The following is a 27,923-nucleotide window of genomic DNA, read 5'->3' as shown; positions in this document are numbered from 1 at the left end:
TGGGGCTACCCTGTTTCCCTCTGCTTCTCTGAGGCTGCTGGTTAAGAGGGCATGGGAAGGAACTGGAACAATAAGCAAGTGCCCTCCCTACCCCAGGAGACCTCGGACCACAGGGGTCAGACTATGAGGCAGCTCCCTAGACCCCTGGGGCCGGGCCAGCTGAGGGTGAGGGTTTCCGCCTCTGGGCTGGAAGGCAGGTTGCAGGCGAACCTGGTGGTGCTTGGGAAACAGCAGCAGCTCAGAACCAACTGCGCCAACCTCCCTACTTCTCCCTCCACCCTTCTTCCTCTGAACCAGCACTGGCTGCATTCACACCAAAGAAAAAACATTTCAGGAGCCAATTCATTTTTCTCAAAACATATATTTATGACTCCTCTCGGTACATCTTTGAGCACCTCTGCCAGGATCTCAGGAATGTGTAGAACTCACTCCCACGCTGTACCCCACACCCCCCACTAGGCCTTGGTGACCAGGCCCCGCACGGCTTGCGCGATGGCGTCCTTGTCAATGCCGAACATCTTGAGCAGCTCTGTTGGTTTCCCGCTTCTTGGCACCTGGCTGACAGCCAGGCGAGTGACAGTGACGCCAGGCTCGCCCACTACTGCAGAGGCCACTGCCTCACCTATGCCACCTGGACAAAGGGAGGGAGGTGAGTCAGGCGATGCAGCCTCAGGTGAGCAGTGGGCGGGTCCCCAGAGCCCCTAGCTGCCCCCGGGGCCCTGAATCAGTCTGAGTTTATTCCCTTTCCCAAGGATGGGGGGATGGCATATATACCAACCACCCTGCCCCACGCCTGTAGCCAGAGCAGACATCACCAATCACAGTACTTATTTTTTTCATAAGCCCAAATATGGCCTCTGAATCATATTTAACACCATCCTCTGGGCAGCTGTCATCAACATCTGCACTTGATCTCAGGGTCTAAGCCCGTCTATTCCCCTGGGGCCTGCCTTGGAGGAGAGAGTGGTGTGTATTTGTAGAGAATGGCTTTGTGAAAAACTCATTAAAGCCAGAAGTTTGTGTCGCTTTCCCAGTTTGATTCTGCACAACAGCCTTAACTTTCAGGTACTTCAGAGACATGACCACTGTGTGCTCTTAGCACGGCTGGAACCCTCTCGGGCTTCCTGGGTCAGGCAGGGATCCAAGGAGCCATTCCAGCCATTGAGTTCAAGGGTCCCCAGGCCAAGCCTGAGGTCTGTTAAGAGGCCAAGTCCCAGCCGCTCTGGGTTTCCTGGGCCGCAGCTACCCTCCTGGGGCTGGGATAAAGGAGGATGTCCAGCCCTGTGCCCCCAGCCCTCCCAACCCGTGTGTCCCTGGCTCTCTCACCTTCACAGTAATGGTCCTCCACGGTGACGATCCTGCCCTTGGTAGCACGGGCGCTGTCGAGAATGAGCTTCTTGTCCAGGGGCTTGATGGTGAAAGGGTCCAACACGCGAATGTTGATCTTCTCTGTGAGGGGAGGAGAAGTGGGGCGGGCTGAGGGGAAGGAGCTGGGCGCCGCGGGTCTGCCCTTTGGGGGCCTTTGATGGGCACCCTGCGAGGGGGCCTGTCACACAGCTGCCCACCCCTGATGGCTCGGCCACCTCCTCTGTTGATCTGTGATGCCCGTGTCCTCCGCACCCACCCCTCCACCTCGGAGCCTCCCTGGCCTGACAGGAGCAGCAGGTCTCAGGCAGGAAGAGGAGCGCCTCTCTCTCCCCTCACGCCCTGCGCTGCAGGATCTTGGCCTTTGGACAGACTGTCAGGGAAAACCAGAGGGACGGCCGCCTCCAGGGGTCCGCCCTGAGGTAAAGTGAGGGCATGTGGGGTGGTGGGGAGGGGAGCTGTGGCTGCAGGCAGGGCGGTGTCAGGTCAGGAGGATGGGTCAACCCTTCCCCTGGATCTCCAGCCCGTCTCGCTCCTGCTCTGGCCCTCCCCCCAGTTCCTCAGAGCTCTGTTCCTTCTGCCTGGGCCTCTTCGATACCCTCTTTGCTTATCAGTTCCTACTCACATCTGAGGTCATTTTCTTTTCTTTTTTTAAATTTATTTATTTTTGGCTGCACTGGGTCTTCGTTGCTGCGTGTGGGCTTTCTCTAGTTGTGGTGCCTTGTCTTGTTGCAGAGCACGGGCTCTAGGCGCGTGGGCTTCAGTAGTTGTGGCACGTGGGCTCAGTAGTTGTGACTCCCAGGCTCTAGAGCGCAGGCTCGGTAGTTGTGGCGCACGGGCTTAGTTGCTCCGTGGCATGTGGGATCTTCCTGCACCAGGGCCTGAACCATGTCCCCTGCACTGGCAGGTGGATTCTTAACCACTGCGCCACCAGGGAAGCCCTGAGGTCATTTTCCTAAGGACACCCATGTCCGCCCTCTCCTGGGTGCTCAGCACAGCTGAAATCTGTTGTGATTCTACTGCAGGGGAGGCTAATGCCTGTCTTCCCTATAGCTAACACTTGTGAGCTCGCAATGATGATAATAATGCCAGGTCACGTTTATTAAATCCTCAGGACAGCCCCGTGGGGAAGGTGACAGAACCTCCATCATGGGTGGGGAAACGAGGCACAATGATGCTGAATAACGTACTTAATTAGAAGCCAGCTAAGTAGATTCAGGCTCCAGGGCCTCGATCTGGCCACCATGCTGGGCACACAGTGAGTGCTCCAAGCCTGGCTTTTAGTAATATTCTCATCATTTAATTAGACGAGATTTTTCTTCACCCAAGACCGGGTCTGCAGTTAGCACCCCCATCTAAGACTTTGTGGGTCCCGCCCTCCTTACCTTTCTTTAGCAGGTCAGCAGCAGCCAAGGCCTCATGCAGGGTCACCCCCGCCCCGATCACAGTCACCTGGTCGTCCCTGCTCTTCAGGACCACCTGGGGGCAACATGGGGGCCAGTGAGGCTCAAAGTCTGGTAGACTGGGGTGGATCCCAACCTCAGGCTCTCTCTGTGGGGTCTCACTGGGGCATAAACCACACTGACCTTGGCCTGCCCGATTTGGAAATCCTCATTGTTGTTGTAGATGATGGCGTTTTCTGGGCGGCTGGTCCGGATGAAGCAGATGCCCTGGAATGAAACAGAGTAACTGAGGATTTCAGGACACAGGACTTCCAACCTTGAGGACTGGAGTCTTTCCTCTGCAGCACGTGCCTCTCCAAATATTCCTCCTGCGTGACAGCCAGCCCCAAGCCCCAGATGGAAGGTAACTTCTCCATCAGGTAGACTGGCCTCCAAGGACTACACCCCCTCTGCCCCCCGCCCCAGAGTGTTGTGGCTTGCCCCCTGCCCTCAGAGGGATGAGAGCCACGTGAGACATTCCAGTCAATGGCAGCGTGGCTCTTGTTCAGGACTCAGTTCATTCTGTCTTGGAGAATCCAACTCAGGGAGGGCAGACAGGCATCAACTGCTGGATTGGCAGGGGCTGCCAGGATGCTCAGTGGTGAAAGAGAGCGGTGATCAATTAGCAATGTCTGCCACGCAGCAGGAAGGGTGGTGTGTATTTCATTTTTCCTGGTCTAACTCCTCCAAGTCACACCACCAGTGCACGGTCAGGAGACACCACTCTGGGGCAGCAAATGACCAGCTCTGGGCCTGCATGCTAGCCTCCCTTCCCGTCCCTTTAGGGAAGCGCTAGCTGCCAGCTGAAGAAAGAACAGTCAAGTGACCCACCTTTCTATTGGCTGCTAATTCCACTGCCTTCTCCGTAGACACCCCATCGCTTGGGTAAAAGACGGTTGACATGGGGAGAGACCGAAACATAGCCAGATCTTCCAGGGCCATCTGGGAGGGCCCATCTTCCCCTAGGGTGTGGGAAAGGATATGCTGAAGTAAGACCTCATGCGTGGAATGGAATCCTGGCCCCAAACCCTGTTTCAGAAGTCCGGGGACAGAATTTCGCGCCAAGCTGGTGGGCTATCCCTGGCAGTGTGACGTGGTAGCTCGGAAGTGTTTTCTGCCACCGTCATGGTTCGTCTGTTAAACTGCATTGTCGCTGTGTCCCAGAACATGGGCATTGGCAAGAATGGGGACCTGCCCTGGCCCCTGCTCAGGTAAACAGAATTTGGTGATTATGGGTGGGGAAACCTGGTTCTCCATTCCAGAGAAGAATCGACCTTTAAAGGACAGAATTAATATAGTTCTCAGTAGAGAACTCACGGAACCTCCAGAGGGAGCTCATTTTCTTGCTAAAAGTCTGGATGATGCCTTAAAACTTATTGAGCAACCAGAATTAACAAATAAAGTGGACACGGTTTGGATAGTGGGAGGCAGTTCCGTTTATAAGATATCCAGGTGTTCCTTCTGATGTCCAGGAGGAGAAAGGCATTATGTACAAATTTGAAGTATATAAAAATAACAATTAATGTGAAAGTGATTTCTGATCTATTTCAAGCCTCCTCCTCCCCCCCCAAAAAATTATGTATTTTTTGTTGTGGAGACTTTTATTGACTTTAGATCTATGGATAATTATTTCTAAGCAAAGTACTTTTATTCCCCATTAATCTTAACTAGACTGTATCAGATACCATTTGTGAAACATTTCTTGCTGTAACTGCCCGAATGCCCATCAAGAGTCAAGAATAGGTGACCAGCACGTGCCTAGGGTAGAATATCTACCAAGACAGCCCAAAGTGGCAGAGTCCCCTGGTAGCATGAGTTGAAACCAGAGCCTATAGGGCTAGGAGCTAGGCAGATGGGTCCAAAGGTCAGAAATGGATTATAAACAGAAGAGCTAGCATTCAGTTATTAAAATTAGATCAAAAGAGGGGCTGTGAATTACTTTATATCACACTCTTGAAAAAAATTCTGTTCACTCAGACTAGGAGTCAATAAGTTGAAAACTCCAGGATATTCCACAGAGCTAGTAAAGAGGCAGGTATGAGACTACCTTTTCGGTGGTTAAAGGAGAAGGTTTGAGACCTTAAAAAACTTTGTTTCTGATCTTCAATGAGATTGCATGGGATGTTACAATGATAGAATAAGAATTGGCTGCTCTTTACAAAAAAGAATAACCTAATGTCAAGCATAATGGCTAAAATTAAAAATTCAAAGAGGTAAAAATTGAGAATGAATATTGCTAGAAACCAAAATTAGTAAGTTAGAAACTAAACTTCACAGAATTAAAAAATGAAAATTAAAACTTGTTTTACCCATCACTTTAGCAAAGATTTAGATTAAGTATCCAAAAAAAAAAAAAAAGCATTTTCTGCCTTATAAATTGGTACAACCTTTTTAGAGTGTAAGTTAGCAATATCAATTAAAATTCAAAGTATTCTGGATTTGGACCCAGAACTTCCACTTCTAGAAATTAATCCTGAACAAAGAAATGGACCCAAGAGTATTTCTTGCAACTTTCTTTTTCAAACTTGGAAACAGCCCAAATGTTGATTAATAAGAAATAACCAGTATGTCTATAAAATGTAACATCTGTAGCAGTTAAAAAGAATGAAGTACTGACAGAAAAATGCCAAAAATTGCTAAGTAAAAGAAGCAAATTGTGTGTAATACTCAAAATGTTTAATAAATGTTCATGTGTGGGAAAAAGCAAAAAAAAAAAAAAAAAAAAAAAAAGAACTCCGGGGACGTCACAGGTGTGAGCACCCGGCCGCAGCTCCTTACCGATGGACACGCCGCAGTGGGAGCCGCAGAGGTTGATGTTGCTCTCGGAGATGGCTGCCATGCGAATCTGGTCAAAGGCCCGCGTAAAGAAGGCTGCAAAGGTGCTGCAGAAGGGCACCGTCCTGTCACGTGTGGCACAGCCCACGGCGACGCTCACCTGGGGGCAGAGTGGGTGGTGTCAGCCCCGAGGAGGGAGAGGGTGGCCAGGGGGCCCAGGACCCCCAGGGCCACCTCTTGGGAGGTGAGGGTTCCGTCATCCTAGTAACTGTTAATTCTCCTCCTCCCATGCAAATGATCCTGTGCACCCACGGACTCCACAGTCTGTTTCCAAACTCCTTCAACTTGCAATAGTCATTTCACAAGTTCTCTTAAAATCACTGTCCTGGGGAACACTTTTCTAGCAAAAGCCTTTCACAGAGCAGGCTATTAAGCTTGGGCATGGACGGTCCATCCTTCCCAGGCCTCTGCAAGTCTCCTCCACCATCTCCCTGCCACCCCAAGGCCTCTGCAGAGACCAGCCCTCGCAACCCCTCTGCATGCCCAGAGGCCCCAGGCCCCAAATGCTGGCCCAGAAGCACTGAGTGCAGGCACTGGTTCTAAATTGGCATCACCTCCACAGCTCTGAAACCCACCAGCTGACAGGAGCCCTCCTTCCCCAGCCCCCCACCCCCCGGCCCCGGACCCTCCAGCTGCCAAGGCTGGAAGCCAGAGACAACTTCAGGTTCAGGTGGAGGAAGAACTCTGGATGCAGCAGAGTCAGGTGGTCTCCAGGGGGAGGAAGCTCCCAGTTCCTAGAAGCCTGCAGGCCAGGCTGGGCTCCTCGGCCAGGATATTTTGAAAAACAGGACAAAACACTGTTCCTTATTTAACAACCATAGATCCTGACAAGGAGCTGTTAACCCAACTGTGTGCATGGCAGGGGTCCACAAAGTTCTCTCAACTCTGTATTCCACAGGGTGGCAAGGGCCAAAGCCTTGTGCATAAAAGGGCCCAGCAGACTTTGGCTGCTCGTTCCAGCCTCTTGGCTGTGCCTGCCCTTCCGCCTGGAGGGCCCTTTACCCCCAGAGAAAGCCCATCCACCACAATGACTGGCCTGCGTGCAGCATCCCCTGCTCAGCTCCCCTGTGTGCACTCACCCAGCCCTTGGGTGTCACAACACCCCTCCCCCACCAGTTACTTGAGGTCAAGGGTCAACGCTGGGTCCTAGCTGTTTCTAGGGCCTAGCAGGCACCTGGCACTGCCAAACACGGCTGCTCAAGGGAACAGGAGGGGTTCAGCCCTGCCCCTGCACCCCTCAGACCCCAGCTGCACCCACCATGTTCTGCTCAGCAATGTAGCACTCGATGAAGCGGTCTGGGTGCTCCTTTTTGAAGAGTTCTGAGAAGGTAGAATTCTTGGTGTCCCCGTCCAGGGCGATGATGCGGTCGCTGGCGTGGCCCAGCTTGGCCAGGGCCTGCCCATAGGCCTTGCGGGTGGCTATCTGTAGGGAGGGGAGTGGGAAGGCTGAGCACCTCGGGGGCATGTGGCCTGGAGCCCAGCTCAGCCTCTGGGCCATAGCTTCCACCAGGGAGGAAAAGGGTAAAAACAGGAGCAGAAAAAGGAAGCCCAGCAGCATATGGCCCTGTGGAAACTTCTGTAAGGTTGCCAATAAGAAGTTAAAACGATGAATGTCTTGGGTGCAGCCTCTTGTCTCCAGCCCGGCTATGAACCATCTGAGCTGGAAAAGATGTCCTAACACCCCCATTTCCCCAGCCCTGTAAAAGAGGCCTGTGAACTCGCCCAACTCTGCACGAGAATACACTGAGGGCCTGGCAGTCAGAAAGCCTGACTCAGGTGGCACTGATGGGTCCACAAGGGGGAGTGCCCAGAGCCGGGCAGGCCTGCCCTTTGCCTTTGCCTGGCCAGAAGTGGGGGAGTCCTGAGCACAGGCCAAGGCCGTGATGGACTGGGGCTGAGGGGGGACTCAGAAGCTGTCAGCTTTGATCCCAGTAGCTTGCTGTGTGACTATGGGCAAATCCCTTGCCCTCTCTGAGCCTCTCTGCATGTAAATAATTCCAGAGCTGGCTGGCCCCATGAAAGAACTGGCAGGAGCACCAGCTTAGGGTTCCTCCTCAGCCCGAACTCATCTAATCTCTCCTCCCTTTCCCAGCCCCAGCCCTGGGGAACCAGAGAACCGCTGCCACCCTAGCCCAGCCAGTCCAGAAAAGTGAGGCCCAACCGGGTACCTTGTCCCCAACTTTGTAGCTGGGTGGGGTGGGCATTCGGATGTTGGTGATGTCCACTGAGGGGGTGTCCTCTTGCGGGGGTTTCGCCAGGATCTTCTTTTTGCTCTGGATCTGGCTGTAGATTTCCTGGATGATCTGATCAGCCATGTTTTTGGGGAGGGGCTTCCCATGCCAAGACTCCTTATCTTCTACCCCTATGGGTACAATGTAGGAGGGCAGAGGGACAGGTAAGGTGAAAGCTCCCAGAGGGCCAGGAAGCTGCTCGAGGGGGCCTAACCCCCCACACGTCAAGGGCAGGCCACCATGGGGGTCAGGGAAGGAGGACCATGGTGACCAGCACTCAACTGCAGGCCCCTGTTGAGTAGCGGCCCAGTCCCCCAGGAGCTCCCAGTGGGGAGGGGGCATGTGTGGTAGATGAATGTTGCTGGCATGCCACCCCATCCCATTCCCCTTGCATCACCTCCCCATCCCAAGCCTGCACAGTGTGGGGTCTGCTGTAGAAATCACACTCAGTTTGTTGAATAGGTTGGGAGAGGAAGCTGAGGCCTAGGGCGGGGGGAGCACCGCCAAGGTCACCTATGCATCAGTGAGCAGCAGACGGGGCTCTGTAAGCCCGCAGGTGCATCCCCCGCCGTGGCATCTTGCCGTACGGGAACCAGTGAGACTTAATAACCCTCTCCTCTAAGGTCACCTCAGATGTCACCACAGCCTGGAGAAAGCCAAGGACTAACCCTCCCAAGCAGCCCCCAGGAGCTATGAGGTTTCCAGATCCCACGTGGTGGTAACACCTGAGGGGTCAGCATCAGCAGCACTGAGGCCATAACTGATCCCAGAGTCCTCTCCCAGAAGGTTCCAGAGCTGTACACTTCTTCCCAGATACCAGTGAATATCCTCATTTACCTCAAGTCCACACAGGCAGAGGGGGACGTGACCCCTGGTGGGCAGGGGGAGAGCCGGGCACGTGAAGCCAGCCCAGAGCCTGCAGTTAGCCCTTTTAGTGCCAGACTCCCTGTATCCCTGGGCAAGTCCCTGGCCACTTCTAGCCCCATCTTCCCATCGTTACAATGGGCAAGGGCCATCCCAGCCCCAAGCGAGGGTCTGGAGCCCGTGCCTAGGTGCTAGGGAGGGACTTATGTCTGCATGGCTCTCAGGCCAGGCACAGGAACCATCTTCCAGACGCTCCTGGGCTGCCCACCCGCACAGCCCTCTGAAATCAGTTTTCCATTGCATGAGGGGTACCCCGCTTGCCTCCTAGGGAAGAATCTAGGTCTCCCCAGGCTTTCCTGGGGCTCCCTGCATCAGCCCTTCGGCTCAGGGCAGACATCGGGAGCTGTCAAGGTCGCTCTGCAGATGCCAGGCAGGGAGTGTCCTCTCTCCTTACCCACAGTCCTTCCCAAGTCCTCCCTCTCCTCCTGCCTACACATGACCCCCAGTCAAGACCAGCCTAACCAGGCTCTAAATCCCAGCTCAGCCACGCTGCCCAGCAAGTCTCCTGCTCCCCCTTCCCTGGACTGTGTGCACTCCGCTGAGGAAGCCAGCGGCTGGCTCAACCCCAGACACGGGCTCTCAGAGGCACGCCTCCTAAACACCCCCCTCTTCAGTCAGCCACAGGGCCCGGTCCCGGGGTGGTGGGTGGAAGGAGACTCAAGCATACAGACCTGTGATGCCTCGACCCTTGAAGGTCTTGGCAATGATGGCCGTTGGCTGGTTCTTGACCTGCCCGAAGGCCTTACACAGCTCCTCCACGCTGTGTCCATCTACGATGACGGCGTGCCAGCTGGGGACAGAAAGAGGGCATGAGGGGTGAGGGCCCTGAGAAGGGTCCTGGGGAAAGGCCCTGCCCTCGCTCCACTGCACGGCTGCGATCTGGAAAAGAGCTGGAGGAGTTGGGGCGCCTCAAACCTGCCGGTTTCCGATTTGGGTTTAATTTTCTCTTTTCACATTGTTTTACTTCCTCTTGTTTGCCTTTGAACGGATTTTCCTCCTCTCTCCTAAGTAATGCAAAGCCTAGTTCACTTATTGTCTTTCATTCCTGAGCTATTCATTTCCTACTGAAAGCTGCTTTTAGGACAATGCACTGGGTTTGGAATCTACTGCTAGATTTTTGATGAATTTTTATTTAAGGGACACATCCGATCACTCCATAGATGGTGGACGTGGTGCCGGAAACTTGAATAAATTAAGTCATGTTGTCAAACATCCAGAGGAAGGAGCCTTTCTCTTTCAGGCAATCCCTTCTGGGACACTTTTTGGCAGATTAATAGTAACAGAAGTAGCAGCTCACACTTATTGAGTGCTCACTCTATGTAGGCACAGGGCTGAGCACATATTAACCCATTTAAACCTGTTGTTGGGCTTCCCTGGTGGCGCAGTGGTTAAGAATCCGCCTGCCAATGCAGGGGACACGGGTTCACACCCTGGTCCGGGAAGATCCCACGTGCCGCGGACCAGCTAAGCCCATGTGCCACAACTGCTGAGCCTGCGAGCCACAACTACTGAAGCCCGCGTGCCTAGAGCCCGTGCTCCCAACAGGAGAAGCCACCGCAATGAGAAGCCCACGCACCGCAACAAAGAGTAGCCCCCGCTTGATGCAACTAGAGAAAACCCACGCTTAGCAATGAACACCCAACGTAGCCAAACATAAATAAATAAAATAAATAAGGCAAATTATTAAAAACAAACAAAAACCTGTTGTTGTCCCCATTTTATAGACATGTAAGCTGACATACTGAAGGTGGAGTAATCTGCCCAAGGCCGCAAAGCAAGTTAAGTGATGAAACCAGGACTTAAGGAATCTGGCTTTGTAGCCACAAGGTTATGGACACAGACCCAAGGATGCTGCCGGGGTTATACTCCAAGCCCCCAGCCCGATGTGGCCTTGAGGAGGTCTGTTCCTGAGGCATGTTATGGCTGTTTCTTCCCCTGTCCAACAGAGAATCTTTCTTCTCTTCATTTTCTCCCTCTGTGAGGTCACTCAGAGTTAACAGCCCTGTGTCTGCTGTGTGATCAGGTACTGCAACTCCAACTCGACTTTCCCTGGTCATCGGCTCATCTATGAAGGGTGGCCTTGGAGGCCCTGGGCCCTCAGAGCCCAACTGCAGAACTTGTATTTGGGGTAGGGGAGGGACATCAAGGTGAGGCCCTCTCTGGCTGACACCCACCCAGATGGACCTCCCTGCTTTGTAACACGTGACTCTGAACTCACAACCATCCAAGGCCCATGGGGGAAATCTGGAAACCCTATCTCCCGTTTCCCTATGAGAGGTCTGTTCCTCCTCCTGTCACAAGAGGTAACCAGTGGCCTGACGTACTGAGCGAGCCTGGTCCACACCGTGCACCTCCTGCCTCCTCACCCAAGAACAAGGTGAGGATGTGTGAGATCACGTTATGTGGATGCTCTGAGAGCCATCACACCACTCAACGTGCAAATAAAGGAACTTGCTCAGAGCTGGGCCTCAGCCCACAAATCCATGGCACTGGTCAGGGTGGCCACTTTAAGTCCAAATGCCCTGTGAGTCAGACCCTGAAGGGAGACCTTCTTTTGATGGGGCTTAACCTCTGGCTTCAGCCCCGGCATCTGCAAAGCTTCTGGCACAGAGGTCTCCTCTGCTATGAGGGTGCTCAGGCCACAGCCTCGTACGTACCCGAAGGCCTCGCAGCGCTTCTGGTAGACGTCCATCTGATGCTGCAGCGGGGTGGGGTCACTCTGGCCCAGGCGGTTGATGTCAAGAATGGCGACGAGGTTGTCCAGCTTGTAGACGGCTGCAAAGGCCATGGCCTCCCACACGGAGCCCTCTGACAGCTCGCCGTCTCCCAGCATGCAGTAGACACGGTAGCTGTGGGTGGGGGTGGGGGGTTAGAGACTGGCCCCCCTGCCTGGCCCACGTGCCCCTGGCCTTTCCCTCTGGGATGTGCAACAGCTGTGCCCACCCCAAGTCCACACCCAGTGAGGAAGGGGCTGTGAAGGAAGCTGTCAGGAGCTCCAGAAAGTAGCACCAGCTGCCAAGAAACAGCTCCAGACAGCAGTGTGGAGTGGTTAGGGCACGAAGAAAATGATGAGGTTCACACGGGCTGACTACTCACGCTGGGCGGGAGGGCCCTGAGCCGCCCACTGCCGGGGTGCACCCACTTCTCTCCGCCTCACCGTGAACCAGGACTGCTGGGGGAGCCCTGGGACTCGCTCAGTGAGCCAGAGGGACAGAGGACCTTGCTGCTCAGAGGAGCTGGGTCAGGGAGGCCATCTGTGATGCACCCTAGAGGGAGGCTCCAGGGGAAGATGAGCACGCACGAGGGGCTTGAAGGCCGGGGTCACGGTGTGGGAAGGTGCCTCAAAGGATGGGCTCCTCCCAAACTGCTGGGGCTGGTTCTCACCCAAGACTAGAGCTGGGCCTAGGCTTTCTCCACCCCAGGGGCTACCTCCTGCCCTCAACACAGGCAGCCATGATTGTTCCAGAGGCAGTGTGACACGGTAAAAAGAGCAATGAACTTGGGATAAATTACCCAGAAACAGAACCTTCCCTGGCTGGGGAGGGTGGAGCCAAGGGGTGAGGCTGGAGGCAGGGAGACCAGTTCAGGGACCTTGACCCCAACGCCCAACCCCCCAACTCTGCTTAGCATTGAGTAACCCTCTCAAAGAAGGAAGGTAAGTGCAGTTGCTACTCCCAAAAAAACACACAGACAAGGAAACAGGCTCAAAGGTCAAGGCACCTGCCTGAAGATCATGCAGTTGGGGAGCAGCTGAGGGAGGATTCAAACACAGGCCTGACTGCCCAGCCCAGTCTGTCCACTCCTTGCTGACTAGGATCACACACAGGGGGAGGGGCAGCAGGATGCCGAGACCCCCTTTCCCCTGCCCAGCGTCCAGATGCGTGACCCCAGGGAGCGAGGCTGGTACCTGGATGGCTCGGAGGGACACAGCCGCCCGCCCTGTTGCTGAGTGGGTTGGGCCTCCAGGCCTCCCTGCTGCAGGGCCAACGCAGGGGGAGCTGAAGAGAGGTGGGGACGGCTGTGGTGCTGTCAGCATGACTCAGCACCCCTGCAGGCCTCCAGGTCAGGGAGGGCTCCTGCATCCTCCCCTTGCCGTGCCAGGCCCGTACCTTCACTTCTGTGGCCTCCAGCAGGCCAGGCCACTGGTTCCCCCACAAGGAGCAGAAGGTCCCACTCACAGAGGCTTATCTGAAGCTGGGTCTTGCAGGCTGCAAGGGGGGCCCAAAGACACTGCAGGGGTGGGGTCTGGCACAGCAGCTCCCGAAAATGACCAACCTGATGGGGCTAAACCAGAGAAGCTGGTAGGGAACTCGACTTCCCCAAAAAGGGATTCCAGGGAAGCAGACTGGCTGCCTTCCCAACCCCACACCCACTTCCAAGGAACCTGAACTGGGGCCAAGAGTGGAGTTCCAGCATAGCCTCAGACTCAAGTCAGGAGGGTGGCGTGGGGAGACACTGGGGGTGCTTGTGAACAGGAAAGGGGGCCCTGCAGAAGCCAGGGCTAACCCTGAGGCTGCATACTTCCTGAAGCTGTTAGATTCAGGGTAGGGCTACAAATGCCCACAGTCCTGAATTACCATGAAGAGAAGAGACCCTAACGAGAGGGCCAACATTTGCTGCAGGAGTTGGGAAACCACCTCAAATATCCAACAACAGATGACGGTCTAAACGTGTTACAGCATCCCCATAAAACAGAACAGTATCCAGTCATTAAAACTAGCTCTTGGACTTTCCTGGTGGCACAGTGGTTAATAATCCGCCTGCCAATGCAGGGGCACGGGTTCCAGCCCTGGTCCGGGAAGATCCCACATGCCGCGGAGCAACTAAGCCCGTGCGCTGCAACTATTGAGCCTGTGCTCTAGAGCTGGGAAGCCACAACTACTGAGCCCGCGTGCCACAACTACTGAGCCTGAGTGCCACAACTACTGAAGCCCACGCACCTAGAGCACGTGCTCCACAACAAGAGAAGCCACCGCAATGAGAAGCCTGCGCACCGCAACAAAGAGTAGTTCCCACTCGCCACAACTAGAGAAAAGCCCACGCACAGCAATGAAGACTCAACACAGCCAAAAATAAAAATAAAATAAAAAAAACAAACACTAGCTCTTGACAGGGTGTGAGAAAGTGTTCAGATTTTTCTAAAAAGCATTGGGTAAAATTGTATAAATACTAGGATTATAAATCCATTAAGTTTTTTCTCACAATAACATGGAGGAAATAGGATACATTGTTAAGTGAGACTGAAATGGGGGAGAGGTGGTTAAGAATAGGGAAGATGTTTGTTTCTTCTTTTTTTTTTTTTTTTGGCCACACCTCGCAGTATGCAGGATCTTCATTCCCCGACCAGAGAGTGAACCCATGCCCCCTGCAATGGAAGCACAGTCTTAACTACTGGACTGCCAAGGAAGTCCCTCGTTTCTTTTTAATGCATTCCTGTATTTTAGATTAGTATGTATTTTATAATAAAAAAAATTATTTAAAAGAGAAATGGGGAATTCCCTGGAGGTCCAGTGGTTAGGACTCAGTGCTCTCGCTGCCGGGGCCCCAGGTTCGATCCCTGGTTGGGAACTAAGATCCCATAAGCCATGTAGTGCAACCAAAAAAAAAAGAGAGAGAAATGGAAGAGAGCCAATTGGATGTGTGCTCCCTGGTTGATGGCTGGACAGACCTGACTGGAGGCTGGATCCAGGACCTCTGGCAGCTGGAGCAGCCTGGTAATTCCCTTAACCCCTCAGCCTTAGCCAACCCTGGCCACTGAGAACCCAGCTAAACGCTTTCTCCTTACACTGGCTTTTCCCATTATGTTAGGGTCAGGAAACGACCCTTCATGAGGAATTATTTCAAGCAACTGTAGAGAATAATTAACTCACAGCTCTGGTTCTGTGCCAAATAAAATACTCTTAAACACACATCCCATTCTTTGTGACTTTCTTCACTGCTGCATGGTGAATCACTTCTGGGTGTAGCTGAGCCTGGCCCCAGAGCCCAGCCCGGGAGGCTATGCCATCAGGTAACACTGGCCTGAGTCTGGGAGGCCTCACAGCCCCAGCCCACCTCCTGGAGAGCTGTCTCAGGAGCTTCCCCTGCACACAGTAGGTGCTCACTGGGTGGAGCATCCAGTCAGGCTCCCTGTAGCCACCTGCCGCCTGCAGGCCAGACTCCCTCGGCCTCTCCTCTGGGAAGCTTCCCACCCACAGGGCTCCCTGAGCCTGTTGTGCTTCCCTCAGGCCCCTCAGAGCAGCCTGGGGACCCTGAATATGGACTCCAGATGCACACCCTGGGTTCACATCCTGCCTCCACCATAAGCAAACATCTTACCTCAGTTTCCCCACCTGTGACAGGGGCAGCTGTACGCACCTTATCACCTTATCAAGGTGAAACCCTATAAAGCACAGAGTACAGGGCCCTAAACGGTAAAGGAATGCAGAAACCACTTTGACAGCCTGCAGCCAACACTCCTCCCCTCCGCAACAGAGACCTGTCTGCAGGCCTCGGTGGATGGCCTTGTAGTTGAAACCTGCCTCGAGGGCCTTCTCTCCCAAACTGCCTGGTGCTGGAGCAGCAAACCTCTCTGACCAGGCTGCTCACCCTCCACAGGCCACTCTCTCCAGGGTTCATCTCTTCCCTGGCTGACACGTGGTGGTCAGGGAGGCCCAGAAACACCCCCGGAACACCCCATTTTCTCCTTTCCCGAGGTAAAGGCGAGTGGCTCGGGCCTGGGTTCTTGGCACCTAGTCAGGCATTGAGAGGTGGGCCCACCTAAGACTTCCAGGGTCCAGGTGCCAGGCTTGGGAGCAACATGGGAATTCATGAGCCAAAGCGCTCTGGCCAAAGAGCACGTGGCTCTGGACGCAAGCCTGGTCCTACCGGTCACTATCCAGGGACACTGGGCAGGTCCCTTCACTCCTTTGAGCCCATTTCCTCATCTGAAAAGGGAGCTGGTCCTGGTACCAGCCTCATGCCACACATGCACGGTTAGTCACTCAATTCCTAGTCCGCCCTGGGCAGGCAAGGAGGTGCTTGGGGGCAGCGAGTAAAGCTGGGCCACCAGGACCCCTCCCAAAACCATCGTGGGTGGGGGTGGGGAGTGGGAGTGTTACCTGGCTTTGTCGAAGTATTTGCCGGTGTAGGCCATCCCGCAAGCGGCCCCAAGGCCTTGGCCCAGGGAGCCCGTGGCCACGTCGGTGAAAGCTTGTTTCTGTCATGACAGAGGGCTACAGTTACTACAGGCAATGTTTCCCAGAAGTGCCTCCCAGGATTCTAGCCCTGTGGCCTTGGGAGCCTCGAAGCCACACCCCACCCATACCCAGGGTGCAGGCAGGTCTGCAGAAGGCAGAGTGTGACTTCTCATTATGCCCCTACAGCAGTAATTGTGGGTGTGGTTCAAATACCAGCTCGGGCCATGGGGAGCTGCGTGACCTCAGGCCACGGACTGAATCTCTTTGGGCCTTCGTTCCTTCATCTGTAAACAGAGCCCACATTATTCACCTCACACAGTGGTTGGGAGAATTCATGACAAAACTGAAGTATTTGGCCCTAGTGGGTGCCCAGATGGGGCGTCACAGTTTCCATGGTAACCTCATGAACTCCAAACGTTTGCAGCGACCCGAGGAGCACACCAGGCCCCTTCCGTGGGTGTCACCAGCATCCTGCTGTGACCCCCTTAGAGAATCCCTGGTGAACCTCTTCTCCCAAGCTGTGTCTAAGTGGCCAGGGAGGCCCAGCAGGGAAGGGAAGCCGGTGTTTGGTGCCTGGGGAGAGGCCCTCCCTGCAGTTGACCCAGAGTGCCCTGGGCTGGGGCCTTAAAGGTCTCACCCTTCAGCACAAGCTTGGGGTAAACAGCGTGCCCCCAAACGCCTGCTTCTTCCTCCCTTTAATGCCCTCCTCTGCCCTCCAACACCCTCAGCTCCTCAGTGGGTGCCCTGCCCCCTTCCCGCATGCCTTGAGAAACAGGAAGTGGAAGCAGAGGCGTGGAGAGGCTCCTGGTGGGGTGCACTTACCGGGACAGGGTGCCCGTCCAAGTCAGAGCTGATCTTCCTCAGGTTCAGCAGCTCTGCCTCAGGCAGGAAGCCGGCTTCAGCCCAGACGGCATACAGGATGGGCGCTGCATGGCCCTGCAGGGGATGGACGGGGGCGGGTGGGGGGGGGGATGGGTCCGATGAGGAGCTGTTCCCGCCACGCCCCGAAGCCCAGGGCCTAGCCAAACCAAACCTGCCGGCCCGGGTATCCCTTTCAGGAAAGGAAGCAAGTGAAGGCTACCTTCCCTCCTTTCATCCCTCTCCAGCCCAAGGTTCCCACAGCCAAGGCCGAGCAGGCCCTAGGACAGGTGCAGGGGGAGCGCAGCTGTGAGGCCCGAGGCCAAAACCCCAGCAGGCAGCCGGCCGCCCTAATCCCTGGGTTCTGGCATGTGAGCAGACTTGGACAGACTTCTAAGCTCTCATGCCTACCCCGAGAGACCAGAGGCCATGGAGCCAGGCCTGGGTACAGGTGGATTTCGGGGTTTCATGGCATAGTTTGTGGCTATGGTTCTCAAGCGGGGCGGCGGGGGGAGGTGGTCAGGGCGCCCCATCCTAAACCCTACTGCAGGGCATCACCACTCTTGAGGGAGCGAGCGTGGCCTGGGTACTGGCCCAACAGAGACGCGTGTAGAAAGCCACAAAGCTATACCCCAGACCCGGACTTCAGTCCTGCCTGTCAACACCAAACATGGGCGGAACACCCAGACCATTACCATTAACCCCTATGAATTCGGTTGTTTATTCCTTAGCTTGGGGTTAAGTTTACCAGCTGGGTCAGCACAGAGCAAGACACCGAGGGAGGGGCCGGACGGAGCAGGTGGAGAAGAGTGGTGAGGGGCTGGGTTCACACCAGGGAGGTAGGTCCCCTTCTCACCATTTCAGGGCCCACCCAGCCCCAGGTGAAGGACAGAGGGCTGGCGTCCTACCTTGGAGAGCACAAAGCGGTCGTTGTGAGGGTTCTGAGGATCCATGGCCTTGTAGCGCATGGTGTGGAAGAAGAGGACAGCCATGATCTCGGCGGCGCTGCAGCATGACGTGGGGTGGCTGTGGCCCAGGAGAGAGACGAACGCATGCATCACAGCCCTGAACCCCTGATCTACAGGGCTTATCCCACGCCCACAGACAGGGACCTGGGGGTGCAGGTCCCAAGGAGTCACGGGCTTGGCTTGTCAGAGAGCCACGTGCTCCTCCCTCCTGGGAGGGTTACATGGGGTCTCAAGGAGGCACTGCTGGCAGCATGGGGGTTGCACCCTCCCAGGGGCCAACAGTTTGGACCCTCAGAGTCACGGTAATTGAAGAATTCTGGGGCTGGACTAGAGTAAGAAAGGAGGAGGGGTCCAGGAGACTGCGGTGGCCCCTCTATGAACAGTTAGCTAAGTCCCAGTGGGACTGCCCAGGACTCTGCCCACCTGTCAGGGCAACCTGGCCTCCCAGGCCCCCAGGGGTACTGGGCCTCCTACGGCCCTGGGCGGGGGCTAACGGACGAAGGCTCCCAGCAGCCCCCACCCACAGGGTTGGTAGTCTGAAAACTGGGCCTTCGGGCTCTCCAAGAGCATCACTGGGCTACTCGGCAGGCTTTTAATGGGCATTTTGAGGGCTGGTATAGCCACCAGGAACCATGTTTTTGCACAGAATTTAAAAGGCAAAGCAATCTCTTGTCTTCTACAAAGGCTACAATCCTGGAAAAAATAAAAACTCCTTCTGCCTGAGACAGGGCTGGGCTGGGGCTGACAGCAGCAAGCACCTGCCCTTCCAGGCCTGGGGCGGTGGGGTCAACGGGTCTCCCTTTTCTAGGCTCTTGTTCTATTTGCTGCACAGTTATTTGAATGGCTCCTGGGCAAAGGACTTAACCAGAGAACGTACAAGGATTATGTCTTAGAGATGTGACTTATTCAGGTTTCTTAGGACCCACTTGGTTGATTCAGCCCCAGCCCCCAGGAGTGGAGACTGGGGTTCCCGGCAGGACATGCTGTGATTCCTGAAGCCCTCTGGTCCGCAGCTTGATTACAACGTCAGCCTCAGGGCACGTGCCTCCCAGCCGCTCCCTCCATGCAGCTCAGCACAGCCTTCTGCCGCTGCTCTGAGGCCCTTCATACTAAAACATGCCCACTGCCAAACTCAAGGGCACATGCACCACCTGGAGTTCCGTGGGCCTCCCTCCTCCCTGCCAGCCGGCTCCCACCACGGGTTAGGGGTGAGTCACTCCCAGAGCAGACACATTAGTAGAGAAATCCGGAACTGTCCATGCTGGTTTAGTACCCACATCCCCAGCACACAATCGTCTTATACTTAACCATTTCTACGAACTCCTGGTCATGGGGAAAGACACTAGACCTGAAAGAGGGAGGCGAGGAAATGTGAACGAGAAACCTTTCCCTGCCTGGCAGGAACCCAACTCCCTTGTCCCTAGCGCAAAATTCAGCTGGGGGACACCCCAGTCAACACCAGCCAGGCTGACCTCTTGCCCTTCCCCTCCTAGGGCAACCCCATCCCTGAGGAACCCTCTTTCAAAAGTCATGACCCTGTTAGGAGAACAGTGGGGGAAGGATGTGGGTGGAGAGCAGGCCAAACTGCTCCAAGAGAAAGAAGGCAGACACGGGACAGGAGCTTGGCCTGCCCTGCCCACCTGGCGGTTCCCAGGAAGGGGCTTCAGGCAGAAAGGGCTGTGACACAAGCACTTTCTGCACATGGTGGAAGTGTGCCTGGCCCAGGCAAAGCTGACGTGGTAGGAGGGAGGTCACCCGTGAAGAGACACCAGAAGTTGAAAAGTAGTTGATTTGAACCCTTCCTTGCGAGACCCATGGGGGTTGAGCCTGTATTTCCTCCAAAGCCTGCATCCCGGACACACTACTAGCCCTACCTTCATACCTGCCAAATAAAAACATACAGGATAAGGGATCCTTGGGGGCCAGGTGTCTGCTCCACCCCACCCCAGAGCTTTCAGGGAACTCCCTCTGAGAGGTGTCCCAGGGTGGGGATATGGGCCACTCAGGCTGTGACTTTAGCACATGCTTCACCTCCCTGAGGCTCAGCTTCCTCACTTGTAAATGGGGTGCTGTGTGCAGATGGCAGGGGGTCCCTAAGACAATGAACTCAAAGTGCCCAGGTTACCATCAGCCACCACCATCTGCTGGAAGACCAGATGCCACACTTCTCAGTGCCTCCAACTCCTCATCTGCAGGCTGGGACCGCGACCCTCTGCGGACCACGGGGCAAGCAGGAGGGAAGAAATAAGCTGAGAATTGAGATGGGGCTCTGCAAACCGTAAACTGCTGAACACACGGGAGACAGTTACTTTTAGGTGCAACTTACTAGAGGAACTTCAGTGTAGAGAGTCTGTGGTCTGAGGGCCTGAGATTCTCCTGTAACCCCAGCCTGCCCTGGGGGGACAACTGGGGGTGGGGGCCCACCCCAAGGTGCTGTACAGGACAAACCCATGAATGTAAACTGGCAAGAGGCAGGGAGGGGTGTGGGCAAGGTGGGAGGCTGCAGGGAACTTTATCCACTACGCAACTCTTTGTGATGCGTGGGGGTTATGAGTTTGTTCCAAAACCTGTCCACTTACTCCTAATTAGTTCAATCTATGAAGGTGGTGCTGAGGCCTTAGAGCTGGGCCTAGGTAAGTCTCCCAAAGGCCCCCCACCTCTGGGAGGACATTCTTCCAGATGTCCCCACCACCACCCTTCCCTTCAGCATTCACTCTGCTTGCTCACAGGTTTCCCTGCAGAAAAAGTGCAGAGAAGATCCCTCACCCCCTGGCTGGGCACCTCTCCATTATCAACAGATAATGCTGCCAGCTGCTGGAAGATGGCCCTTCTCCCACCCTACACATGTCATACACATGCCTCAAGGCCTCAGAAAATGAACCAGGGAGGTGAGCACTACAACAGCCTCTCCAATGCTTAAAAATACAAAGAAAAAAAATCTGTTATGAAGAAAGTACCCGAAGGAAAAAGTAAGAAATATGAGTTGAAAACCAACAGTTAAGGTCCAACCTAAAAAGTTAAAAAATACAGTGAGCTCAAAGACAGTAGAAAGATAAAAAATGGAAATTTATGAAATAGGAAGCAAATGTACAATGTTTAAAAATCGAAGTCAAGAGCTAGCTCTTCAAAAAAGAAAAAAAAGGGACTTCCCTGGTGGCGCAGTGGTTAAGGATCTGCCTGCCAATGCAGGGGACACGGGTTTGAGCCCTGGTCCGGGAAGATCCCACATGCCACAGAGCAGCTATGCCTGTGCACCACAACTGCTGAGCCTGCGCTCAAGAGCCCGTGAGCCACAACTACTGAGCCCATGCAGCCCAGAGCCTGTGATCCGCAACAAGAGAAGCCACCACAATGAGAAGCCCGCGCACCGCAACGAAGAGTAGCCTCCGCTGGCCTCAACAAGAGAAAGCCCGCGCACAGCAACGAAGACCCAACGCAGCCAAAAAGAAATAAAGAGGATATTTCATGACAGTATATTCCTATAGTGGAATGCTATGCAGCAACCTCAACAAGATCTCACAAATACGACACGTGAACAAAGCACACTGCTGACAGATCTCTACAGCAGGGAAGACCATACTGTTTATGAATTTATACAAACATTAGAAGACTATAAGGAAAACAATAAAATGCAAAACTCAGTGTATAGTTCTTTCTGGGGGAAACCCTCCTTCTGTGAGGAGGGAGAGACACCCAGCAGGTTCTAAAGCACTGTAACGTCCTAGTTCTTAAGCCTGGAGGTACACCCAGGTGAGTTATTTATAACATGTACATCATTTATATTCTTTTTTAGGTATATATTAAAAAAAAATACTCAGGGGACTTCCCTAGTGGCATTCTTAACTAGTGGTTAAGAATCCGCCTGCAAATGCCGGGGACACGGGTTCGATCCCTGGTCTGGGAAGATCCCACATACCGCGGAGCGACGAAGCCCGTGCGCCACAACTACTGAGCCTGTGCTCTGGAGCCTTTGAGCCACAGCTACTGAAGCCCGTGCGCCTAGAGCCCGTTCTCCGCAACAAGAGAAGCCACCAGTGAGAAGCCCACGCACCACAACAAAGAGTAGCCCCCACTCACCACAACTAGAGAAAGCCTGCGCGCAGCAATGAAGACCCGACGCAGCCAAAAATAAATAAATAAAATAAAATTTATATATTAAAAAAAAAAAACAGTAAAAAAGAAAATACTCAGGCAAGAGAACCTCAGGATGCCAGGACACAAGCCATCCTTGTTTTTCCTGTTCCTAGAACCACCTGGGCTGGCTCCTGCCTGGAAAGACTGCCTCCACACCTCAGGCTGTGAAGAAACAGAGCTATGCCCCACACCACTCCCTCCGAGAAGCCCTCCCTGACCACACTATCTAAAATACCTTCTTCAAGACTTCCCTGGCGGTCCACCGGTTAAGACTCCGCGCTTCCACTGCAGTGGGCTTGCGTTTAATCCTTGGTCAGGGAACTAAGATCCCGCAAACCGCATTAAAAAAAAAAAAAAAAAAAAAAAACCTTTTATCCCCTCACTCATACCTGCCGCCAACTGACATTATGTGGCTATTTGTTGCCTGTCTATCCTAGGTGCAACTCCAGCTCCAGGAGGGCAGGGAGTTTGAGCCTTTTCACTGTTGTAGCCTCGGGCCTGAAGAGCATCTGGAACAAAGACTGCACAAATAAATGATGTATCCTGGCTCCAAGACTCTAGGGATGTGACCTCTCTGAGCCTCAGTTTCCTCAATGTAAGATGGAGACAGTAACAGAATCTGACTGAACGAGGTAGTATTTGTGTGTAAAGAGCTTGACACAGTGCATAGGAAAACGGCAACTGCTCAGTAAATATCAGCTTTAAAAATACCAGATACGAAGTTGAACCTCCTTCTCATTTTGAGGATGGGACCACTAAGGTCCACAGAAGGGGGAAGTACCTTGCCCAAGGTCACACAGTCTACCATCAGAAGAGCTAGGAGAAAAGCAAAATGCTAAGAGAAAGTGAAGAATGGATAAACAAAATGTAGTATATCCAAACAATGGACTATTCAGCAATAAAAAGAAACGAAGTACTAATTCATGCTACAACATAATGACCTTCCAAATATTGTGCTAAGTGAAAAAAGCCAGACCCCCAAAGACCTCATTCTGTAGGATTCCATTTATATGAAATATCCAGAAGAGTTAAAATGGGAAGTGGTAAATTCACTAAAACTTATTGTAAATCAGTGTCAATATACTAAATTTACTAAAAGCCACTGGACCATACACTAAGAATGTTATGATATGAAAATTATACCTCACTAGAGCTATAAAAGGATGATCTTTAAAAGGAAAAAGGTGCTCAGAGCCCAGTAGAGGAAATACTTGAGCAGCCACACTCCCTTACCCAGTTGTGCAGCCCTCAGAGATTACAGCCAGGCCATGGGTGAGACTGACTTCTGAGCAAGAAGGCCAACAGTGCAGGCCCCCACCAGCTAGACCCCACATGCTGGGGCAATCGCCAGCTCCCACCAGCCCACCTCATGGAGTGGACTTCACCTCACTGTTCAGGGCAGGAGCACAGAGTCTGCCTAAGGACCCAGCGTCCAGGGCTGGTAGCTGTAGTCTGTGGCAATAAGGGAGTTCCTGAATTTGTGAGACTGGGCTCTAGTGACAACAGGCCTCTGCCTAAAGAGGCAAAGTCAAGGGGAGTCAGAGCTGGTGGTCCAGGGGCCACAGTGTGATCAGCTCATGGGAAGACAGGAGAACATCTCAGACCCTAGCCAGGTGGCTGCACCAGGTTCCCAGCTTCAGGAAGCACTGCCCATCAGCCCTGCTGAGTTCAGAGGCAAAGAACAGGGTCATTGCAGGACAGCCGGGTGTCCTCACACAGAGTTGGGAAATGCCGCTGCTGGGGTAATCTCAACGGGCTTGCTCTTGCCTCAGTCAGGGCCAAGCTGGGGCGAAGACAGCCCGAATGGAGAAGCAGGCCCAGGCAGCAGTTTTCTGCCCAGAGAGGCTGGGCCAACAGGGGCCCTCTGAGCACTCAAAGCCTCTCTAAGCACCAGAGCTGGGTAGAAGGGAGGGATGTACTTCCAGCCACTTCAAGGTCACGTGAACCCCCCAGGACATGAAACCCGCAACAGGAGGTGGCAGGACCCCAGAGCTTGCTCATTCTGGTCCCCCAGCCCCACCCCGGAGAAACCCAGTTCAAAAACCACCTATCTGTGAACTTCTCCTTTAGAGATGGGGAAACTGAGGCCCTGGGACAGGAAGGGTCTTTCTGACAAGGGCACAGCCAGTCGGAACACAGCCAGGGTTAGATTTGTCTCCCTGTGCCCACCAGCCAGGCCTGGCCAGACCTTATGTTCCCGAGTATCCACCCCAACGCTGTGGGTCAGAGCCCCGGGGACTTCTAAGCACAGCCCGCGCCTCCAGATCTGGGCCTGACTCTGATGGCGTCCTCAGATGACACTCAGCACTGTTTGGATAATGCCAGTCTAGCCCGCTTGGTGAGAACTCAGAAATCTCCACCATGAGCCTCAGCAGTAAGGGCCCCTCTGACAAGGCCGTCAAGTCTCATCTTTTAAAGCCTGGATGAGCTGGACCCTTGCCACGGCTGCCACAGCTCCCCCAGCACGCAGAGGGAGGGGCAGGTGACCTGGAGAAGCTGTGGGTGTTGCCACAAGGAGCCCTCTGTGCAGGCTCTGTCCCTCAGCTCCTCGGACACAGAGGCCAGTGTCCTCACTTCCCGGGCCTGGTGACGTCCACTATCACTTGGTCAGTGATGGCACAGGAAGGGGAAAGCTACCAAGATATCAGGACTTCACCGAATCCTGAACACCACGGCCTGGTCCTCACTGATCCAATGTCAGTCCAGCCTCCGCAGTGACCATGAAAAGACTTTGGCCAAAGTGCTGTTTCACCACTGGGGGTGTAAGCTCCCCCAGAAAGGAGACAACCTGACAGGATGGTCACTTTGGCCATGACTGCACAGAGCCAGGGCCTCAAAGCTGAGCCTTCACTTGATGGACCGCACCCATTGCTGTGAGGGAATAGTCGGCCTTAAAACAAACATCTGGAGACCTGTTCAAGTCTTCCTTTACTGGTTTTTTTTTTGTGCAGAGCTCTTGGCACATGCCTTTCAAAATCTCTTGTGACAGAGGTAGTAATAGTAACGTTACTTCCTTCTGAAAAATTAAGTTTTTTCTAAGTATTTCTTTTTTTTTTTTTGGCCTTACAGCATGTTTTTTTCTAAGTATTTCTTTCCTGCATTTTTTTCGCATGCTCAAAACGAACAGGATTCACTGTATCTTGCACTTTTTCTTTTTGTAAATGGACACTTTGAGTTCAGTGAGTTCCTCCCTAAGGCATTACAATGTAAACCTGGGTGTAACTTAGTTGCCAATCCAGTATCTTTTCCCCATAGAAATCAGAGTTTAACTATCTAACAAAGACCCCGGAGACCCATTGGACACCCTCTCCCTTTGGGAGCCCCCCTCCCCCAGGTGTAAATGTTATTTCATTTCTTTCCAAGTGCCTTCAAACTGACTGAGATCCCTTATCACTGTGCCTTATCTTCCCCTTTCTAGTTTCTCTCTATTTTCTGGCCTGGTGCTGCCTGCCTGCCCAAGAAGTCTTCCTGGTTTAACATGAGCCCCTCACTGGACAGCATGGAACAGCTATGGGCAAGTCACTTAACACACTAGCCTCACTTTCCTCCTCTATAAAATGTGATATGACAGCGTCTGCCTCATTGGGTTATTCTCAGAATCCATAAAATAATACTAGCAATAAAGGATGCTCCGTGTCACACCAGGGGTACTTACTGACCACTCAGGAACCCTGTGATTGTCTACAGGTTTTATCCAGACCTGTAAGATGCTCAGAAGTGTAACACGATTTTGTGTCCCTCCAGCTAGACCGACAGGAATCTGGCTAGAGAGCTCCTAGCATACAGCAGGGCTCAACAAGGTTCTGCAGGGCAAATGATCCCCTGAAGTGGTCAAGGGAAGGGGATCCAGTAGTACTCACCAAGCAATATAGGTGTGCAGACCTACTGTGTGCCGGGCGGGGGAGAGGGCACCAAGAGTAAGCCAGATCCCTGCCTGGCCAAGGGGTACCCCGCATGATCGGGTATCAGCCAGAAGCAAGAATCTTGTCTTTGTTCTAAAGAGAAGACTTGGCTGGGAAGGTTTCTGGAAACCATCCCCCACCCAGACTTCAAAATCATTTCATGAACCCATCACATGCTGTCTGGGCAGCCTCATGCCCCGCCCCAAAGGGCTGGAATCCTGAAAACCACTCAGTGTGTAGGCGCTACTACTGTTCCCATTTTACAGAGCGGGAAACAGGCTCTGAAGCGACTCACTAGCTGACCCTCTCAACTACCCCACCTGATGCCTCCAGCTGCACAGTCGCCAGCTATCATTACTGTCCCTTGCAACTGGCCATCTTCAGAGAAGGCTCCTTGGGATGGGCAACAGCCTTTCTCCATCTTCTGAGCCATTAGGGCTGACGGGAAAGAACGCTGGGGGATGGGCCTCTGACTTGAGGAAAGTGCACCTGGAGGCTGGCCCTGCATGTTCACTCCAAGGCCCTGGGGCTCGGTTCTTGGTTCTCTTAACTTCCCAAGTCTCCCCTCCTCCACCCCATCCCCTCCTCATGCCCCCACCCCAGAGGAGATCCTACACTTTCCCTCACAAGGGATGCCAGGGTTCTGCATCCACGTGGCCACCTTCCTCCTCGCTCCCCACTCCTGGAGTCTCAGCACCCCTGCTCCAAAGCCAAGAGTGGCAAGAATGTGCCTCTGAACAGGAATGTGAGGTGAAGAAGGGGACGGGTAGTTTGAGGTAGGGACAAGGCCGGGGCCCCCAGGCTCCTCTGCAAGATGAGGGGTTAACACAGGCGGCACGGGTTCAAATTCCAGCTCTCGCCGCGTGCGACCTCGGGCAACTGAAAAATTCGGAGCTTCAGTTTCCTCACGTGTGGGTGGAACATTACCAGTTACCAGGGTGGAAAGGGTCCAGGGGTCGCGCGTGCCGAGGGTACAGGGCTTGTCTCTTGGCGAGTGGGCACTAATGGTGGCCTTCCCGGGACGGCCGGCGAGGGGCCTCCGCAGTGCGTAGCCGCGCGTCCCCTGCGCCTTACAGCAGCGGGGAATGAGGAGCCGAGCCGGCCTGAGGCCTGCTGGGAGCCGGGCCCCAGCAGGCGGAAGCCGGGCCGAACGCGGGCGCGGCGGAAGGCTCCTGCGGCGCTGACCTGCGAGGCGCGCGCTCCGCCATCTGACCGCGCCCCCGGCCGCCTCCCTCGTGGTGGCGCCGTGCAGCGCGACATGGAGCCGGCGTGCCCGCGGCCCCGGCGCCCTCGCCCTGCGCCCCCACTCACCCCGAGCCGGCCGCCGTGGTGGCCTGGATGGAACTGATGCGCAGGCGGTTGGCCGTGTCCTTCAGGGCCTGCAGCTTCTGCTGGTCTGGCTTATGGTAGGCCTCCATGGCGCGGCCGGGCGAACGGGCGGGTGGGGAGGCCGAGGAAGAGGAGACTCAGTGCAGCGTAGCTGCAGGCAACTGCTAAGGCCGGACGCAGCGCGAGGGCGCGTTAAGAGTCCTGGGAGCCGCCCGCGGGGGCGGGGCGCCGGCATCACCCCAGGTTGCCCCGCCCCGCCCCGCCCCCAGACCCGCGGAGGCAGCCCCGCCCCAGCCCTCCGGCGCTGTTAGGAAACCGAGGCCGTCGGGAGCTGGCGAGTCTCTGGACCCAGCCCGATGCTGTCCACCCGCCTAACCTCTCCGTCCCTCTTTCCTTACCCCGAAATCTGCGGGGCAGCTGCGGGCTGCCAGGCTCCTGTGAGTCAGGCTACACTGCCATGCCGAGATTAACCACCGATACAAATAATGTGATAATAACTGCAGGTTCTAGGCCCGGCTCAGGGTTCAACTGTTGACTCGCATGTTCACTGCAGACCGCTCTCCTTCCTCCACAAAGCCCTGGAGTGAAACTGAGAGGGGAGGCTTCATTGATTATCCCTTAGTAAAAATGAGCAAACTGAAACTGGCAAGGTCAATTAAGGTCACAGGGCTGGTGCGTGCAGGGGGCTCTGCCCTAGCAAACACGCCCTATCCTCAAGCCCCAGCCCCAGAGAGGGACCCCAGGGCTTGAGGAGCCT

At 54.4% G+C, this 27,923-nt stretch overlaps 1 protein-coding gene and 1 pseudogene across 2 annotated transcripts; one reads left to right on the top strand and one right to left on the bottom strand.

Annotated features, from left to right (window-relative positions):
* Nucleotides 1-341: 341 nt before the first annotated feature.
* Nucleotides 342-27,342, bottom strand: TKT (transketolase). The gene is made up of 14 exons (XM_081247246.1): nucleotides 27,149-27,342; nucleotides 17,742-17,859; nucleotides 16,798-16,911; nucleotides 15,898-15,995; nucleotides 11,455-11,646; nucleotides 9,469-9,587; nucleotides 7,811-8,004; nucleotides 6,901-7,065; nucleotides 5,586-5,742; nucleotides 3,639-3,769; nucleotides 2,952-3,035; nucleotides 2,751-2,844; nucleotides 1,327-1,449; nucleotides 342-631 (listed from the first exon to the last, which is right to left on the bottom strand). The coding sequence occupies exons 1-14, from the start codon at nucleotides 27,253-27,255 to the stop codon at nucleotides 456-458; spliced, it is 1,872 nt and encodes a 623-aa protein (XP_081103372.1). The 5' UTR covers nucleotides 27,256-27,342; the 3' UTR covers nucleotides 342-455.
* LOC308624204 (dihydrofolate reductase-like) lies at nucleotides 3,796-5,429 on the top strand (annotated as a pseudogene). Its single transcript has one exon. The product of its transcript is annotated as a dihydrofolate reductase-like (transcript).
* Nucleotides 27,343-27,923: the final 581 nt, after the last annotated feature.

This window comes from Mesoplodon bidens (genome assembly GCF_964165515.1).
Source record: "Mesoplodon bidens genome assembly, chromosome: 10".
Classification (NCBI taxonomy): domain Eukaryota; kingdom Metazoa; phylum Chordata; class Mammalia; order Artiodactyla; family Ziphiidae; genus Mesoplodon; species Mesoplodon bidens.
Note: the sequence above shows the minus strand (reverse complement) of the source record. Positions and strands in the feature narration are given on the sequence as shown.